General features: G+C 55.1%; 3 gene segments (V, D, J or C); all 3 read left to right on the top strand.

The window, feature by feature from the left end:
- Positions 1-1,484, top strand: part of LOC102481392 (immunoglobulin lambda variable 3-19-like) — a 5,384-nt gene extending 3,900 nt beyond the window's left edge. The window contains 1 exon segment of the V gene segment in view: positions 1,413-1,484. Within this exon segment, the coding sequence occupies positions 1,413-1,484 (72 nt within the window).
- Positions 1,485-2,410: 926 nt separating this feature from the next.
- LOC102480964 (immunoglobulin lambda variable 3-9-like) lies at positions 2,411-6,535 on the top strand. The segment is given in 4 exon segments: positions 2,411-2,492; positions 2,859-3,182; positions 5,404-5,553; positions 6,393-6,535. Coding segments are annotated over 4 exon segments (663 nt in total).
- Positions 6,536-6,764: 229 nt separating this feature from the next.
- LOC102480540 (immunoglobulin lambda variable 3-19-like) lies at positions 6,765-11,979 on the top strand. The segment is given in 4 exon segments: positions 6,765-6,847; positions 6,992-7,296; positions 11,571-11,765; positions 11,935-11,979. Coding segments are annotated over 4 exon segments (591 nt in total).
- Positions 11,980-17,899: the final 5,920 nt, after the last annotated feature.

Below are 17,899 nucleotides of genomic sequence, written 5' to 3'. Positions count from 1 at the left end.
CGTGGGCCCTGTGGGATCTGCCCGGCCCCACTTCAGGGCTGACCCACCTCCTCTGCTGGGAGCTGTCAGCCCCTCAGAGCTGGGCCCCTTCCTCCAGTTCATGCCTCTACCCAGAGAGGTCTGGTTTGATGACAGCCGTAGGTCTAGGTCCCAGACCCTGCTTCAACCTAGGGACACTTGGAATTCCCCAGCTCCAGAGTTCCCTGGAGGGAAGCCAGAGTCCCACCACTGCACCCCCCCTCATGTCAGCAACCCCTCCTGCCCTGGGCTGCCTCCTGCCTCTTTCCAGGCTGGCCCAAGCCTGCAGGTCTCCATGAAGAGTTGGCATCAGGGAAGCCATCTGGGGGCCAGCTGTCCCCACCTTAGGCATCAGGGCCTGTGGGGGCCACTATGCACCTGAGAGCTCTGCTTCCCTCCTAAATTCCCAGTGTGAACACCATGTGTCCCGGAAGATTTCTTGGTTCCCTGCATTTTCTTGGAATGAATAATGAGCCTCAAATCCTAGGAGCTCCCAGTTCTCAGGGAGCCGATGGTCAGATCCAGGCTGAGGTGAATCTGAATCCCAGGAAGGAGGAGCCGTGGCCCAGCTGTTCTGTGACACGCACCTGGGGGTGTGAGCTGCACTCCACGCTCCCCACCTCCTCCTCCACATCCACACACTGTCTCTTTATCCCTGACCAGAAACACAGCCCTTTTCAATGTGAAAACCATTCACGTCTCCAAAGGACACACAGTTTACAAATAAATTTTTAAAAAGAAAAAAGAAGTTGTAGACAGAAATTCTGTGGGAATGCAACTGGGCTCTACTGGAAAGGGTCAGGGTTTGGGTCCCAGGTCCTCCCTGAGCACGCTGGGTGCCAGTGTGCGTGTCCATGTCCCCAGGGGGGCTGAGAGGAGGGGACTGTGGTGTGAAGACCATGTTGGAGGTGCCTGCCCTCCTGTGTCTCACATGAAAAAATGCATAAACTTCATAAGAATTCTCAATAAGGGAGCAGCAGGAGCCACAGTAGTTACTTTCTGGTACAGACTGGAGGAGAGATGGTGCCTTACACTCAGGGCTGCTGGGGGCTGTGAGAAAATCCAGACTGAAGTCGACTGAAAATCCAGAACCACTCTGGACTGTAGGAAGGGCCCAGAGAGGTCACTGTGCATGAAGTGTGGACAAGGGTAGGGTGCCATTCCTCCTGTGGGCACCAGGGGGCACTGTGGCCATGGTGGTGACTGGTAACCCAAGGCCCTGGGGGGCTCAAGGGCAGAGGGCATGACTGATGGCTGCTTTTGAGGCCTCCCTTCCTCAGTGTGGTCACACGTGTTCCTTTCCTCCCTTGTAGTCACACGTGTCCCTTCCCAGCCATGCGGTTACATGTATCCCTCCCCTCCACTGTGTTCTGAGACCCTTGACCTGCCCACAGGGCTTCTCTGAGTCCCTGGACGCTGCTCCACTGTCCTGTGTCCCTGGGATTGGCTGGTGTCCCTTGGAGTAGCTGTCCAGTTATCCCGTCCTGATTTCCCAGCAACTGAGGCCCACGGTCGCTGCTCTGTCTCTTCCAGTGACTTGGAACGTTTTCATTCCTTCGCACACTGTCCCAGCACCTCCACCTCAAGGAAACTTAATTAAAATAAACCCTCACGGGAGTTCCTGGTACAGTCTGCACCCGCCCTCACTCTCCTGCACAGCACACAGGTCTCCATCCCGAGGCTGTCCTTGGCCCTCGCCCACACTGGGGGGACTGGGGCACAGACCTGTGACCTGTCCCGGAACTCACGGCCAAGGTCAGAACCTTCAAGATCTCGGGAATCTTTCAACACTCCAAGTGTTCATGGATACGAAGGGATTTCATGCAGGCGCTAGCCCTCAGTGGTTGGGGTCTGGGGGAGGTCCCTTCACCTGTCAAAGTCTTGTGCTGTCCCCTGTACAGAGGGAAGAAGAGGGTCACAGCATCGGGCCTGGAAGATGCCCTCAGAATGTGGAGCCAGCACTAGACCCGCATCGGGACTCTGCTCCAGCTCAGGATGGACCTCTCAGCTCCTACACAAAAATCAGCACCTCCTTCCTGACCGAGTCCCACAGTCACCGCTGTCCAGTGTGTCTCTGCCCATGTCCAGAAGGAGACCCAGGATCACTCAGAGGACAGAGCTCGGGCTGTCTGGAAAACGCAGAGAGAATCAGCTCTGAGCTCTGTGTGGCCACCTGTGAGCACATTCTGGGACATCCCGGCCCACATATGGCACAGAGGTGAGGGAGAACCCTGAGGACTGAGGTGGGTGTGCAGCCCCAAACTTCTGAATCCCTGGCCTGACCCTTCACTGGAGACCACAGAGCCCCTCAAGCAGCACCTGAGCTCTGGCTGATTTGCATAAGGGGCAGCTCTCTCCAGCCAGGGGATAAGACAGGCCTGGGGAGAACCAGCCCAGCCTGGGCCTAGGAAGCAGCCTTGGGGACACCATGGCCTGGACCCCTCTCCTCCTGGGCCTCCTCGCTCACTGCACAGGTGCTGCCCAGGCTCAGCCACCACCCAGCCCCAGGGCTCTGGGACCAGCCTGGCCTTCCTCACGGGGCCCTCCCTGTGGGGGAGGGTGGCCAGGACCTGCTGCAGGGTGAAGGGTTGGGGCCAAAATCCCAGACACTGCGCTCATTGGCTGCTATGAGCCTGAGAGGCTGCAGCTGGCAGGGGAAAGGGGTCAGGCTACCTTGGGAGGTAACCCAATAGCAAAGCCCATGAGACTCCTGGGCTGAGCTCCGCAGGAGTGGTGCCCTGTGGTTCCAGAGAGTCCTTTGAGCCTGTCCAGGCCAGGCAGGGGGATCTCCAGGTATCCTTCATCTTCACGATCACTTCTTTTTTTCCCTCAATTTACAGGCTCCGTGGCCTCCTATGATCTGACTCAGCCATCCTCGATGTCGGTGGCCCTGGGACAGACGGCCCGGATCACCTGTGGAGGAGACAACATTGGAAGTAACTTGGTGCACTGGTACCAGCAGACGCCAGGCCAGGCCCCCAGGCTGGTCATCTATGATGATAACGAGCGGCCCTCAGGGATCCCTGACCGATTCTCAGGCTCCAACTCAGGGAACACGGCCGCCCTGACCATCAGCAGGACCCAGGCTGGGGACGAGGCCGACTATTACTGTCAGGTGCGGGACAGCAGTGACATTGCTCACAGTGACACAGGCAGACGGGGAAGTGAGACACAAACCTGCCACCAGCCCGGCCCACACAGCCGCCCCTCCCTCCCACAGTGGTCACACTGACACTAGAGAACCTTCCAGATGGGGGAGTCTGAGACCCCGTGCCCTTGCCTTCCTGAGAGACAGCAGCCAGATTCCCACACTCCTCTCTTCAGCACACGTGTGGCCATGGTGAGCACACACCCTGGCACCTCTTTAGCTCTTCCACGTTGAACTGAGGAGGTCATTTGGGATCACTATGAACTGCCTGCTCTCCAATGAACCCTAGTGACCCTGTGACTAGGGGACACCCCGTCTGTTACTGTGGTGAAGAACTCCCTGGGGACAGTGTCAGTTGGTCTCCGGGTGTGAGTTGGAAGTGCCTGCAGCTTTTGACAGTGGACTGGTGAAGTTTCAAGGCAGGTCTGTTCAGGAAGGCAGTGAATAGCCTTGGATTTCCTGGCAGACCTGGATGTTCAGCTCCTCCCAGGACATGGTCCCGGGGGCCAGCTCCTGCTGTGAAGCTGCAGGAAGCAGGGCTGAGGCCTCTCCTGGGTGTGAGGGGAAGCTGCAGGCTGCACTTGGGCCTGAGAGACTTGGCCCCTCCTGCACATTTACTTCCAGACCAGCTCTCTGGGCGGTTCTGGAACCATCGCGAGTTTGCCTGCTTCAGTAAAGTGACTGACCAAGAACCTTGTCCTTCCTGGGAGGTGACAGAGACCAGAGGAGCCCAGTGTGGGCTGAGGAGGCAGAGTTCTGGGTGTGTCCACATGGCCTGGGACCCTGTCCTGCCCCCTCCCAGGCCCTGCCCACAGCCTCGTGGTGGCCAGGTCGTGATAGGGTGGCAGTGAGTGCTGGGAGACCAGCCCTGACCTCATGCTCCCCTACTGCCCACCCTGGTCCCCTGTTCCCCAAGAAGCCCAGGACCGACTCCAAGACACCTGACACAATTCCTGGGCTGGGACCACTGTTCTCAGTTCTCCTGGGCCTCAGCATTTCCTGCTGTGAAGTGGGGTGGGTTATATTGACCTAAATGTTCTCAGTTACACAAATGATGTGATTAAATTCATGTAAGGGACTTTCAGTTAAATAGGGACTCCGGGGGGCCCTGCTGTATGAACCCAGGTGTGGACTCTCCTTTCCTTCCTATACAAGGATGCATGGAAATAATTTTTTTTTTAATTTTATTTTTTGGAGAGGTTTTTGCTATAGGGTGCTTGCACTCACCAGACAGACAGAGAGAGAGACAGAGAGACAGAAAGTGAGAAATCACCTCTCAGGGGAGATGGTCATGCCGCAATCCCTTCTTCTCCATTGTCCTCTCGGGATCTTGGGCATGCACTCACACGCGCCCGGCGTGAGTTTAAGCCACCGGATCTGGGACGTGAACCACGGTTGACTACGTGGGAGTCCAGCGACATAGCCGTCATGCTAACTGCTAGTCCTGAAAGAACTTGTTTTTTAAAACTAAATTATGCAAAGCCATGAAAGGGTCTCCTGACTCAAAGGCTGATCACGTGGGGTCTCAGGCAGTGACCCAGGTCCAGGAGTCCCCTGTCCTCTCCTGTGGGACCCTGAGAAAGGGCTCAGCACCGGGTGTGTCTGGGTGGTGGGGACAGGTCCTCACATGTGGCCTGGTCTAGTGTAGATGTCCCACATGGACGAGAAGACGGGTGACAAATACCAGTGATAGTAATAGACGTGCTGGTGATGGTGTGAGGGTGATGTTTGTGCACACATGGATCGTGATGGTGACGGTGACGGTGAGGGGACGAGGACAGTGATGGTGAAGATGATGATTTAGAGCAAACGTCAGCCATAGAGACACAGAATCACAGACTTCCTCTGACAATCCACTGCCCATTCCTGGTGAGTGGGTGGCATTAGTCCTGGTTCCTGAGTATACAAAAACCTGGGGCCCGGGACCAGCAGTTAGCGTAATGCCTATGTCACTGAACTACCATGTAATCGACCGTGGTTCGAGTCCCGGACCCGGTGGCTTAAACTCATGCCAGGCGCGTGTGCATGCGTGCCCAAGAACCCGAGAGGAGAATGGAGGAGAAGGGATTGTGGAGTGGCCATCTCCCCCCGGGGGGTGATTTCTCGCTTTCTCTCTCTCTGTCGTTCTCTGTCTTTCCCCCCAACAACAAAACCCCCCAAAAAAAAAAAAAAAAAAAAAAAGCCTGGGGCCCTCTGGGGTGTCACAAATGTTTCTCTGACTTTTATGTTTCTCCCAGAAGAGTTACAGTGTTCCCAGATCTTACTATTCTACGAAATGCAGGCCCAGAGACGGCAGGCCAGCCTTGAACATGGATCCAGCAGTTGGACCTGCCCCATGTCCCTGAGACTGAGGAGTGAGGAGGGTGCCCTGGTCCACACCTTCTCAGGTGAGAGGTGCTTTGGGGTAACCTGGAGGACAGAAGTTCCTGCTCTGAGCCTGCTCCACCAGCAGGAGGCAGCAGTGCTCCAGCCAGGACCTGCCAGGACAGGACTAGGACTGCCCAGGGGGAGCCTCAGAGGGAGCCCAGTCCTGGTGTGAGCAAGCGTCCCCAGCCTACTTCTGGGACTGGAAGAGAAGATATCCATCGTGTCCACGTGGTCTGCAGTGACCACATTCTGAGGTCCAGACTCCCAGTGTCACCCAGGATGCTGACAGGAGCCAGGGCACAGTAAGGGCCACACCTGGGCAATGCAGCTGGTGACCCAGTCTCAGGTGTCAGCGTTGGTAACGCACCCAGGAGATCACTTGGGGTCGAGGTGCCCTGAGAGGAGCACAGGGTGAGAGGACGGGGCTCCAGGCCAGAGGCCTTACCCCTGGACAGCCCCTGAGCCCCGGACCACTCTCAGCTCCCCATCCCTCTCTGTCTAGCAGGGGTCCCTGGACGGGACCTCGATCCTGGGCACTTGCCGTGCCGCCCTGCCCTGTCCTCTCTGTAGTAAGGTCGCACACCTCAGTGAGGGAGAAAGGGATCCGGGTGTGGGAATGCCACTTGCAAGGCTGCGGTGGGTGTCAGCGCGGGTCCCCACGTCAGTGAAGCGGAAGTTGGGGGGAATCCGCACTCTGGTGCTGGTCTGGGTGAGCTCACTGCCATTTTGAATGAGGAATAAGGATCCTAATGATGGAAACGCTAGATGAAGGGACCAGGATGACATCAAAGTGCATGTGGGAGACCAGAGAGGAGGTGAAGGGGGTGGTGAGGGGCCCCCAGGTCTCCTTGTGTGACAGATGACATCGACGGCCTCTCACCAGGGTCACCTCTGACCATAACCAGGCTCCGGGAAGGTCAACAGCCCCATGAACTTGACTCAGGACAGATCACAGGGAAAAGCATTTGGGACAGTGACTACGTGGTCAGGATGTCATTGTAGTTGGATCTCTGAAGTCAAGGCCATTGTTTTGGGCAGAAAAGAAGCTCAGAACAAACTAGGGGGCTCCAAACCCTTTTAGAGTCTGAGTGAGGCCCACAGCTGGGAAGAATGACACTCCTTAGCCCTGAGTGAGGAGCCCTGAGAGGAACCAATTTGCATAAACACCAAACAGCCATGGCCCCCAAGAACCCAAGATGGAATAAGAGGAGCCTGGGGAGCCCAGCTGTGCTGTGGGCTCAGAGGCAGAGCTCTGGGGTGTCTCCACCATGGCCTGGACCCCTCTCCTGCTCCCCCTCCTCACTCTCTGCACAGGTGCTGCCCCCAGGGCTCAGCTCCACACAACCAGGGACCAGCCTGGCCTGACCTTCAGTTCAGCACAGGGGGTGCTACAGGATATGGGCCTTTCTGGGAAGGAGACCCTCAGACCAGGCTCACCTCTCCTGTCCTCTCTTGCAGGCTCTGTGGCCTCCTCTGCGCTGACTCAGCCCTCTGCCCTGTCTGTGGCCCTGGGAGGGACAGTCAGCATCACCTGCCAGGGAGGAGACTTTGAAAACAATTATGTTCACTGGTACCAGCAGAAGCCAGCCCAGCGCCCTGCACTGCTCATCTATCGTGATAGCAACCTGGCCTCAGGGGTCCCTGACCGATTCTCCGGCTCCAGCTCAGGTGGAACGGCCACCCTGGCCATCGCTAGGGCCCAGGTCGAAGACGAGGCTGTCTATTTCTGTCAGTCTGGGGATGATGAAGATAATATCCCCACAGTGACTTGTGCAGATGGGGAAGTGATACAAAAAACCCTTCTCTGTGTGGGTCATACTCTCCTTCCAGCCTCAGGAGGTCCAGAGACACAGCCGAGAGAAATGCAGGCCCAGGACACCCAGTTAGACCCTCCAGGGCGCTCTCTCCTCCCAGTCCCCGAGGCGGGCTGTGCAGAGTGTATGTCATGTCAGGGCTCATACAATTAAGTTGTCCTGGTGATTTGGGAGCTGTCATATGAGATGTGGGGACAGGAACTGAGTGCAAGGACAGACACAAGGACACATCTGTCCCTTGCTGGTGCTCCCTGGCTCCCTCCTAGTGCAGAGCTCCAGCCTTGGCTCTGACACCCAGGACTGGCCAGCTCTGCTAAGCTCCTGAGTCCCAGGTTCCCACGGCATCAAGGAATCTGAACAGAGTAAACCCGTGTCCTGGGCCCTGTGGGGTCTCCCCAGACCCCTCGTCAGGGCTGAACCACCCTCCCTGCACTGCAGAACGCTCCAGAAGCACTGTGTTGCCCTCCCAGGAAGGTGCTGATGTTCTAGAATCCTGCCTCCCACAGTTACTCCTTGTCCCCAAGAGGTTTGGTATGATGACAGCCAGAGGCCAGGATCCTTAACATAGGGTCAGCTCCAGAGCTCCCTGGAGGGAAGCCTGAGGCCCCACTGCTCCCTCCCTCAGGTCTGGGCCTCCTTCTGCCCCATGCTGCCTCCTCCCTCCTTTAAGGTGGCCTGAGTCTGTAGGTCTCCATGGAGAGTAGGTTTCAAGGACGCCTTCTGGGAGTCAGCTGTCTCCACCGTGGGTGTCAGGACTTGTAGACGGCCACTGTGCACTTAAATAACTTGTTTAACTCGTAATCGATGTCCAAACATCCTGCAATTTCTTTTTGTCCCTTGCATTTTAATTGGATGTAAAAAGGCCCTCCCATTCTAGGAGCTCTGAGATCTGAGAGAGCCCAGAGTCACACCCAGGCTGAAGGTGAATCCCAGGAAAGAGGAGCCGTGGCCCCAGCTGCTCTGAGAGCTGCAGACAGGCCCCTGGGGGTGTGAACTGCACATGCTCCCCCTCCCCCTCCACGTCTGCTCAGATCTCTGCCTTCACCCCAGAACAGACACAGATGGTGGTGACCCTGTGAGAGTCAGCCCAGCCTGTCACAGTGGGTCCTGAAGCAGTCACCACGGTTGTCTTCGGTCTGTGAACCGTTCACTCATCGCTAGGGCCCAGGTCGAAGACGAGGCTGGCTATTTCTGTCAGTCTGGGGATGGTGAAGATAATATCCCCACAGTGACTTGTGCAGATGGGGAAGTGATACAAAAAACCCTTCTCTGTGTGGGTCATACTCTCCTTCCAGCCTCAGGAGGTCCAGAGACACAGCCGAGAGAAATGCAGGCCCAGGACACCCAGTTAGACCCTCCAGGGCGCTCTCTCCTCCCAGTCCCCGAGGCGGGCTGTGCAGAGTGTATGTCATGTCAGGGCTCATACAATTAAGTTGTCCTGGTGATTTGGGAGCTGTCATATGAGATGTGGGGACAGGAACTGAGTGCAAGGACAGACACAAGGACACATCTGTCCCTTGCTGGTGCTCCCTGGCTCCCTCCTAGTGCAGAGCTCCAGCCTTGGCTCTGACACCCAGGACTGGCCAGCTCTGCTAAGCTCCTGAGTCCCAGGTTCCCACGGCATCAAGGAATCTGAACAGAGTAAACCCGTGTCCTGGGCCCTGTGGGGTCTCCCCAGACCCCTCGTCAGGGCTGAACCACCCTCCCTGCACTGCAGAACGCTCCAGAAGCACTGTGTTGCCCTCCCAGGAAGGTGCTGATGTTCTAGAATCCTGCCTCCCACAGTTACTCCTTGTCCCCAAGAGGTTTGGTATGATGACAGCCAGAGGCCAGGATCCTTAACATAGGGTCAGCTCCAGAGCTCCCTGGAGGGAAGCCTGAGGCCCCACTGCTTCCTCCCTCAGGTCTGGGCCTCCTTCTGCCCCATGCTGCCTCCTCCCTCCTTTAAGGTGGCCTGAGTCTGTAGGTCTTCATAGAGAGTCTGTTTCAAGGACAACTTCTTGGAGCCAGCTGTACCCACCGTGCAAAGGGCCACTGTGCACTGGAAAGACTTGTTTAACTTGTGATCAACATCCAAACATCCTATAATATCTTTTTGTCCCTTGCATTTTAATGGGATGTAAAAGGCACTCCCTAGGAGCTCTGGGTTCTGAGAGAGCCAAGAGTCAGACCCAGGCTAAAGGTGAGTCCCAGGAAAAAGGAGCCATGGCCCCAGCTGCTCTGAGAGCTGCAGACATGTCCCTGGGGGTGTGAGCTGCACACGCACACCCTCCACCTCCACCTCCACGTCTGCTCAGATCGCTCTCTTCACCCCAGAACAGATACAGATGGGGGTGACCCTGTGAGAGTCAGCTCAGCCTGACAGTGGGCCCTGAAGCAGCCATCAAGGTTATCCTCACTGTGTGAACCGTTCACATCTCCATAAGCCACACAATCTCCACGTTAGAAAAGAACAAGAAAAAGGAAAAAAGAGGCAGCAGGCAGTGGGGCAGTGGGAATGCGACTGGGACCCATAGGACAGGGCCTGGGTTAGCGTCCCAGCACCTCCCTGAGCTCGCTGGGTGTCGTGTGCGTGTTCACGCTCCAGGGTGTCTGAGACGGGAGTGGGCTGTGGTGTGAAGACCTTGTTGGAGGTGCTTGTTTTCCTGTCTCTCTGTCTCTATCTCTCTAGCATGAAAAAAAAAAAAAAACCACACACATAAACTTTGTAAGAAGTTTTCAAATGGGACCAGCTGTATTTAAGACACTGGACTCCCACCTGATCAACTGCAGGTCAAGTGCCCGGCCTGGTGGCTTGAAAATGACAAGGTGCATGTGGGCGGGCATGACCACAGTCTCAGAAGGAGAATGGACGAGACGGGATTGTGGTGTGGCCATATCCTCGGGTGGGGAATTTCTCACCTTCTCTCTTTCTGTCTCTCTCTCTCTGAAAAGTGAATACACTCTAGGGCAAAAAAAAAAAAAAAATTAAGTATAAAATAATTAACTGTAAAATATACATAATTTCCTATCAAGTACAGTGAAAATGATCTTATTTCGACTTTATATAGATATAACATCATTTAAACTACATCGACCTGTTTGCGTATTTAAAGTTCATTTATAGCCACACACAGGATAATAAGGCACAGTGTTCACAGTTGCTGAGTAGAGAGAGTGTTACCATCAAAATCTGTATTTTTTCAATTTCATAATTTGAATCGTATACTGAGTTTACTGTTTTCCAGAATGTGCCATTTTCTGACTTTGATTAAATCAACAGAACATGAATTTGACCATTTTCATCGATTTTAGGTGTGGAGTTCAGCAGTGAGAAGTGCATTCGTGATGTTTCATGGTCATTTCGAGCCAACTCCAGCTTTTCAGCCCAGGAAGCACAGGTTGGGGGCCCTGCTCCAGGCTGGTTGTCCCCAAGGAGAGGGCAATTCCCAGCAGGACGGGGCCCTCAGGGACACCTTTCTCTTCTCCTGCCCGACTGGTCACTCCATCTAAGCCCGCAGTTCCCTTTAGGGGACTGGTCCCTAGTGTAACTGAATGGATCCTGGAAAGGGACGTGCCATCCTCCTCCTCGCAGTGTCAGTCTCAAGGTGAGCTCTGCGGGAACAGGATCACCTGCTGCAGGTGCACAGGCCGCCCCATGGATGCAGACCCTGAGCCCTCCCCACCCTCTCAGAGAGCAGGTCAGAGACAGGGCGCGTTCACGTGGAGGGGGAACAGGACACGTTCATACTGTCCCCTCAGCATCTCGAAAGCTCCTTTCACAGTCACAGTATAGACCTGGGCCTGGGCCACGTGGACATGAGGGGAAATCCCGGGCTCTACTGTGTCATGGTCCTGGATCAGAGAGGAAGGAGATGGTGTATGAGAAGCTTTGCGGAGGCTCTTTCTCTAAAGAGAGTAGGAACAACCCCATCAGGCATTTCAGCCCTGCACGTTAGCTAGAGATTTTAGGATTTAATTGTGAAGTGAGGGCGCAGTCAGAGTTGTGAGGTGCTCCATGTCCTGAGGTCGGGCAGGCCCAGCAGGGATCCCTGGGAGGGGGAGTTGGTGCGTCTAGGATGGAGAAGGAGCAGGGCCCGGGGCTCAGGAACCTGCACCAGCAGAGCCCACAGCCCTGACTCCATCTTTCCTTCACTAGCCCCTCCCCCTGAGGTCACACTGGTGTCCCCGGAGTGGAGACGGGACCTGGTGCACTGGTCACACCAACACCCTCTGCCCTGAAGGAGCGCGGGGCTCCTGTGTGCAGTGCTACACTCCCCCTACTGTCCCTGCTGTCCCGGAGAGCTCTGGAATTGTATGACCACTCGGGGTCTCAGGTCCCACACTCACATTGGGGTGGGGGCTGCCTGGAGCTGGAATTTCTCATCCAGGATTCCTTGGAATGTGAAGCTTATGAAAAATTTGCAAAAAGTTCCAAGGTAGGACCATGCCTCCTGCCCGCAGTAAGACCTTCTTGAGCACAGGAGGCCATGCCAGGGTGACCAATGGGGCTCTGAGTGCAGTGCCCCCCAGGACTGTGGTCTTGCAGCACTGGGGACCTCATGTACCGTGGGATGTAGGCCCTGGTCACTGCGGATTCTGTTTCAGATTGAGACCCTGAATGGAAGGTCCCCCATAACTGCTGAGCTCTGATCTGCAGAGGGGCAGACGGGGGTTGAGGACGGCCCGGCCTACCCATGAGCATACGTGGACAATGTGTCTAGGTTACCAGGGGGTTGCTGGCTCTTGTCTTCCTGAAGGTCGAGTTTGTCACCCTGTTCTCTGCTGCTCACCCAGCCAGTCTCTGTTCACCTTGGAAACCTGGATCTCGTGGGTTCAAAGCCTGATCAAGACAGTCTCCCGTGTCCTCTCATCTCCCCCGAGGTCCGTCCCAGGCCCTTCTCCGTGACTGTATGAGTCTGTGACCTGCACACCCGTCTGCCCTCTGTGTTAGTTATTTTGAATGTGCAGTCGGTCGAGAAAAAGTCCCTTTGGAGACGTTTCCTGGCCCTTGACCCAGTGAATCCATCCCTGCACAGATATGAGTTCCAGAGCCACAGTCCATGGACTGAAATGGAAACTAGAACGTTGAAAACCCACAGGACAAAAGGGGACCCTGACCTGTGTCCTGCTGCCTCGCTGCAGTGGGGACAGCTCAACGAGTCCAGCTCCTGGGAACCACGTCCCTTCTCCTCCATTCTCTTGTTGCTTGGGATTTGGGGCACACAGGCAAATGGGCATGGCAGGTTTTGAAGCCTTTGAGGCCAGGACTTAATCCACAGTCAACTACGCAGCAGTCCAGCAATATGACCATGACGCCATTTGCTGGTCTGATATATAACTAGTATTTAACTTCAATTATTATTAAGATATAATTTTGGCAGAAAATTCTCATTTTGGTGGAAAAGGAATCTAAAAATAACTGGTGAGGACAGCAGCTTACAGGAGGAGCTCGACAGGGCTCTGATGTCCCCAGTGTCCCCTGACACAGCCTCCGGTGTTACCTGCCCTTGATGGATGGTCCCCACCTCTGCTCACAGAGCTCAGAGGACACAGGACACAGAACAGCTTGTGGAACACGAGGGCCCAAGAGCCTGGGGGAGGGAAGAGGAGGGGTGGGAGCAGCAGACAGCACAGGGAGGCTGAAGGCAGCTCTGAGCTGGGTCTCCTGGGCCCTGGGCTCCTCCCACTGCTGTCTGGGACTGTGGGGAAGTCATGTCACCTCCCATGGTGTTCCCTGCACATATACGGGAGGAGAGATGGTGCATGAAGCTCAGTGCTGCTGGATTTACTGGGAAGGTCTGGCTGAGGCGGTTCCTGTAAAACACTCAGCAAACTGCCCAGATTGTGTGGGCAGGACTGAAGCAGTCCTGGTGCAGGAAGTAGTGACACATGTAGGTGACATGAGTCCTGTGGACACCAGGGGGCACTGTGGGCCTTGGTTTGGGGACCCTGATACCCCAGTGCCCTGGAGGAGCTCAGTGCAGAGGGCATGACTGAGGTTCCCCTGAGGCCCTTCTGTGGGTGAATCCACTCTCCACCCCACACCACCTGGCCCTTCTTCTCACATAAACAGTGAATCCAGAAATCTCACCATATAGAAACTTGCTGGGAGGAGAATTAGGTCCTCTTTTTACCAACAAAGAAAGCAAAAACAAACAAACAAAAAAAGAAATGAAATAAATTAAGAAACAGAGTGTGAATACAGTAATGTGTCATCTATAACAACTCCCGGGTACATGACTTCAATATATACCAAATTAAAAAATAAAATTTACAGGGCTCAGTCACAGTGGGATGGACCACTAAGATGCTGAGCTCTGAAGGCCGGGCCCACCTGTGAGACGTGGATTCGATTCAGGTAAACTTGCGGCCGGGCGTGTTGGTGCATCGGAGTAATGCCAGTGAGTCAGGAAGCTGAGCAGGGCGTCACTAGTTTGAGCCTGGCCTCAGCAACATGGGGAGACCCTGTCTGAATAGAAAGCCTGGCCTTGTGTCCACCCTGGGGGGATGCCGAACCATGAGGGGTACAACATGGGGAGACCCAGTCTTAGAAACTAATACCGTGAAGACTTTAATCTGAATGAGACAAATGACTCAGGCTCTCTTCTTATGATCTGGTCTCTTGGTGTCAGTACTGAGGCTGCCACATTCCAGGTAAAAAAAATTTATTATATTTCTTGGGACCAGCAGTTGGCATAATGGCTATGTCGCTGAACTTCCATGCAGTCGACTATAGATCGAGTCCCAGACCTAATAGTTTAAACTCACGCCGGGCGCACGTGTGTGTGTGCCCAAGATCCAGAGAGGAAAATGGAGAAGAGATTGCGGTGTGGGCATCCCCCCGGGGGAGTGATTTCTCGCTTGCTATCTTTCTGTCTTTCTGGTGAACGCACACACCGTATAGCAAAAACCTGTCAAAAACAAATTTATTTCTTTATCCACTAAAATAATAGAAATTGATTCCAAGGTACATGATCGTGTCTTCTGTACCTGATTTGGACTTCTGGCCTCCTTTCTCCCGGAATGACTCAAGAACCCCAAATCTCCTTCTCAAGCTCTGCCCAGGGGCAATCTCAGCCTTGATAAGGGACTGAGGGGGTCTTGTCCAGTCCAGAGAAAGATCCCAGGGCATAGGCTGAGTGACGCATGTGTGTGTGTGTGTGTGTGTGTGTGTGTGTGTGTGTGTGTGAGTACTGGGGCAGCTCTTCCTCCCTCCACACCAGAAAGAGTCTGAGATCCTGGTCACAGGCCTAGGGGACAGGCCCATGGACACCCTCCTGGAAGCCCAGCCCTTCTCTGCTCAGCAGGGAGCCACCCACAGCCACAGAGGAAGGAGGACATTTGCATGAGGAGCCCCCCTCCCTCAGGATAAGAGAGGCCTGGGGACCCTCCCAGTTGTGGGCTCAGAGGCAGAGCTCTGGGGTGTCTCCACCATGGCCTGGACCCCTCTCCTGCTCCCCCTCCTCACTCTCTGCACAGGTGCTGCCCCCAGGGCTCAGCCCCACACAACCAGGGACCAGCCTGGCCTGACCTTCAGCTCAGCACAGGGGGTGCTGCAGGGGGTGGGGCCCTCTGGGAAGGAGACCCTCAGCCTCAGGCTCACCTCTCCTGTCCTCTCTTGCAGGCTCTGTGGCCTCCTCTGCCTTGAATCAGCCATCTTCTGTGTCCGTGGCCCTGGGACAGACAGTCAAGATCACCTGCCAGGGAGGAGGCATAGGAAGCTACTATGCTCACTGGTACCAGCAGAAGCCAGGCCAGCGCCCTGCACTGCTCCTCTATGATGACAGCAAGCGGCCCTCAGGGGTCCCTGACCGATTCTCCAGCTCCCTCTCAGGCGGAACGGCCACGCTGACACTTACCAGGGCCCAGGCTGAGGACGAGGCTGACTATTACTGTCAGTCGTGGGATAGCAGTGCTTATGCTGCCACAGTGACACGGGCAGATGGGGAAGTGAGACACAAACCCCTTCCCTGTCTGGGTCTCACTCTCCCTGCAGACCCAGGAGGACTGGGGACACAGCAGGGCTGGCCCATGTCACCTGATCTGAGCCCCCCATGCTGTCCTCTCCTCCCAGCCCTCCCGGTGGGATCTGCAGAGGGAGTGTGGGGAGTGAACTCAGGGCTGCAGGACCGGACTGCCCTGGGATTAGGGTCTGTCATTTGACATGGGGAGAAATCACTCAAGTGTGAGGATAGACCTAAGGACACATGTGTCCTCCACTTATTGATCCGAGGTTTCTGTTGTGGTCACTGGGCCTTTCTTTGGTCCGAACGTCTAGGACTAGCCCTGTCCCGCTGGCTGAAGTCCTGATAGAGCAGCCACCACTTCACGGCTGACCCCCCCACCTGTGCCGGGAGCTGTCAGCCCCTCCGAGCTGAGCCCCTTCCTCAGATTTCTGTCTGTACCCAGAGATATCCTCAGTGATGATACCCTGAGGCCAAGATCCCAGGCCCCGCCTAAATGTAAGGCCACCTGGAAGTCCTTCAGCCCCAGAGTTCCCTGAGGGAAGGCCTACCCCTCCCCCATTGCACCTTCTCCTGTCCTGGGCCTCCTCCTCCCTCCTCACACCCATGCCTTTGCCTGCAGGTCCCTATGGAGAGTCAGCTTCAGGGAAGTCCTTTAGGGGCCATCTGTCCCCACTGAGTGTTTTGGGACTTGCAGGGGCCATGTTTAACTGAGAAAGTGCGATTCGGTTCTCTTTTTAAGAGAGAGAGATTTTTGGTATACAGCATGTGCGTTAGCCAGAGAGACGGGAGACAGAGATGAGGTGAGAAATCACCTCCCTGGGGGATCGATCTGTTCTTCCATTCTCCTCTCGAGATTTTCGGCACACATGCACATGTGCCCAGCCTGTATTAAGCCACCAGGCCTGGGACTTGAACTGTGGTCAACAACATAAGAGTCCAGTGATATAACCATTATGCCATGAGCTGGTCCCTGTATTAGTGATTTTTGAATGTGCAGATATTGAAGGAAACAGTCCCTTTGGAGACACTTTCTGGCACTTGGACCGGTGAATATGTCTCTGCATGGCTCTAATTTCAAGTATCAGAATTTATGGACCGAAATGGAAATAATTATGTTGAAAAACCACAGAACAAAACGGAATCCTGACCTGTGTTCTGTGGCCTCACTGCAGTGGGGACAGCTCACAGAACAGGTCACAGGACTCCTCCCTGGAGACCAGCACTGGGAGGTGACGGTCTCTCCCAATCTTTGGTCTCCACCTGGGAGACTCCGTCCAGCACAGCAGAAACCGCATTCTCCACCTGGAACCTCCTCCAGGGTGGATCTTACTGTAGGTGTGAGAAGGAATCAGTGCATGGGACCAGCAGTTGGTGTAATGGCTACGTTGCTGGACTCCCCTGCAGTTGACAGCGGTTTGAGTCCTGGCCCGGTGGCTTAAACTCACGCCGGGTGCATGTATGTGTGTGCACGCCCAAGATACTGAGAGGAAGATGGAGGAGAAGGGATAGTGGCATGAATGGCCACAAAACCACCCTGGGAGGTGATGTCTCACTTTCTGTCTGTCTCTCTGTGTCTTTCTGGCAAGCGCATGCGCTCTATACCAAAAACCTCTAAAGAAAAGAATAAGGAATCTGTGCATTTGAAACACAGAAATAACACAGTGTATGTGATCCAAACAGAAGAGAAAGGGATTAGGATTCAGTAACAGAAACAATTCTCTAGAAATCACAAATAGGAACAGTTCGAAAGTACACTCCTAAATACCAAGGGAGACAGTGAAGAAAATCAAAGGAAACTGGGACGTCCTTTGAGGTGAATGAAAATGGAGAGGAGGCAGGTCGGCACACCCTGGACTCTGCGGACAGTGTAAGACAGACGGGCACGTGTGTGTGTCCACACTAACACATTTATAGTTCATTTGCATTTATCTTTCATTATTATTAACCCTCACTTTGACAGAAAAGGAATCTAAAAATACCCGGTCAGGACACCAACTTACAGGAGGAGCTCGACCAGGCCTTTGTGGTCCCCCGTGTCCCCCTGACACCTACCCCTTTGTCACCAGCCCTAGAGGGAACAGAGGGATGGTCCCCACCTCTACCCACACAGCCCAGAGCACCTGGGCACAGCAGAGAGGTGGTGACAAGAGGACCCAGGAGGCCTGGGGAACGGAAGAGGAAGGGGTGGGAGTAGCAGACAGGGCAGGGAGGCTGAGGGCAGCTCTGGGCTCCTCCCACTGCTGTCTGGGACTGTGGGGAAGTCATGTCAACTCCCATGGTGTTCCCTGGACATAGATGGGAGGAGAGACGGTGCCTGAAGCTCAGGGCTGCTGGGTTACTGGGAAGGTCTGGCTGAGGCAGTTCCTGTAAAACACTCAGCAAACTACCCAGATTGTGTGGGCAGGACTAAAGCAGTCCTGGTGCAGGACATAGGGACACATGTAGGTGACGTGAGTCCTGTGGACACCAGGGGGCACTGTGGGCCTAGTTCTGGGGACCCTGATACCCCAGTGCCCTGGAGGAGCTCAGAGCAGAGGGCATGACTGAGGTTCCCCTGAGGCCCTTCTGTGGGTGAATCCACTCTCCACTGACACCACCTGGCC

This window comes from Tupaia chinensis, unplaced genomic scaffold, assembly GCF_000334495.1.
Source record: "Tupaia chinensis unplaced genomic scaffold, TupChi_1.0 Scaffold143725_1, whole genome shotgun sequence".
Lineage (NCBI taxonomy): Eukaryota > Metazoa > Chordata > Mammalia > Scandentia > Tupaiidae > Tupaia > Tupaia belangeri.
Note: the sequence above shows the minus strand (reverse complement) of the source record. Positions and strands in the feature narration are given on the sequence as shown.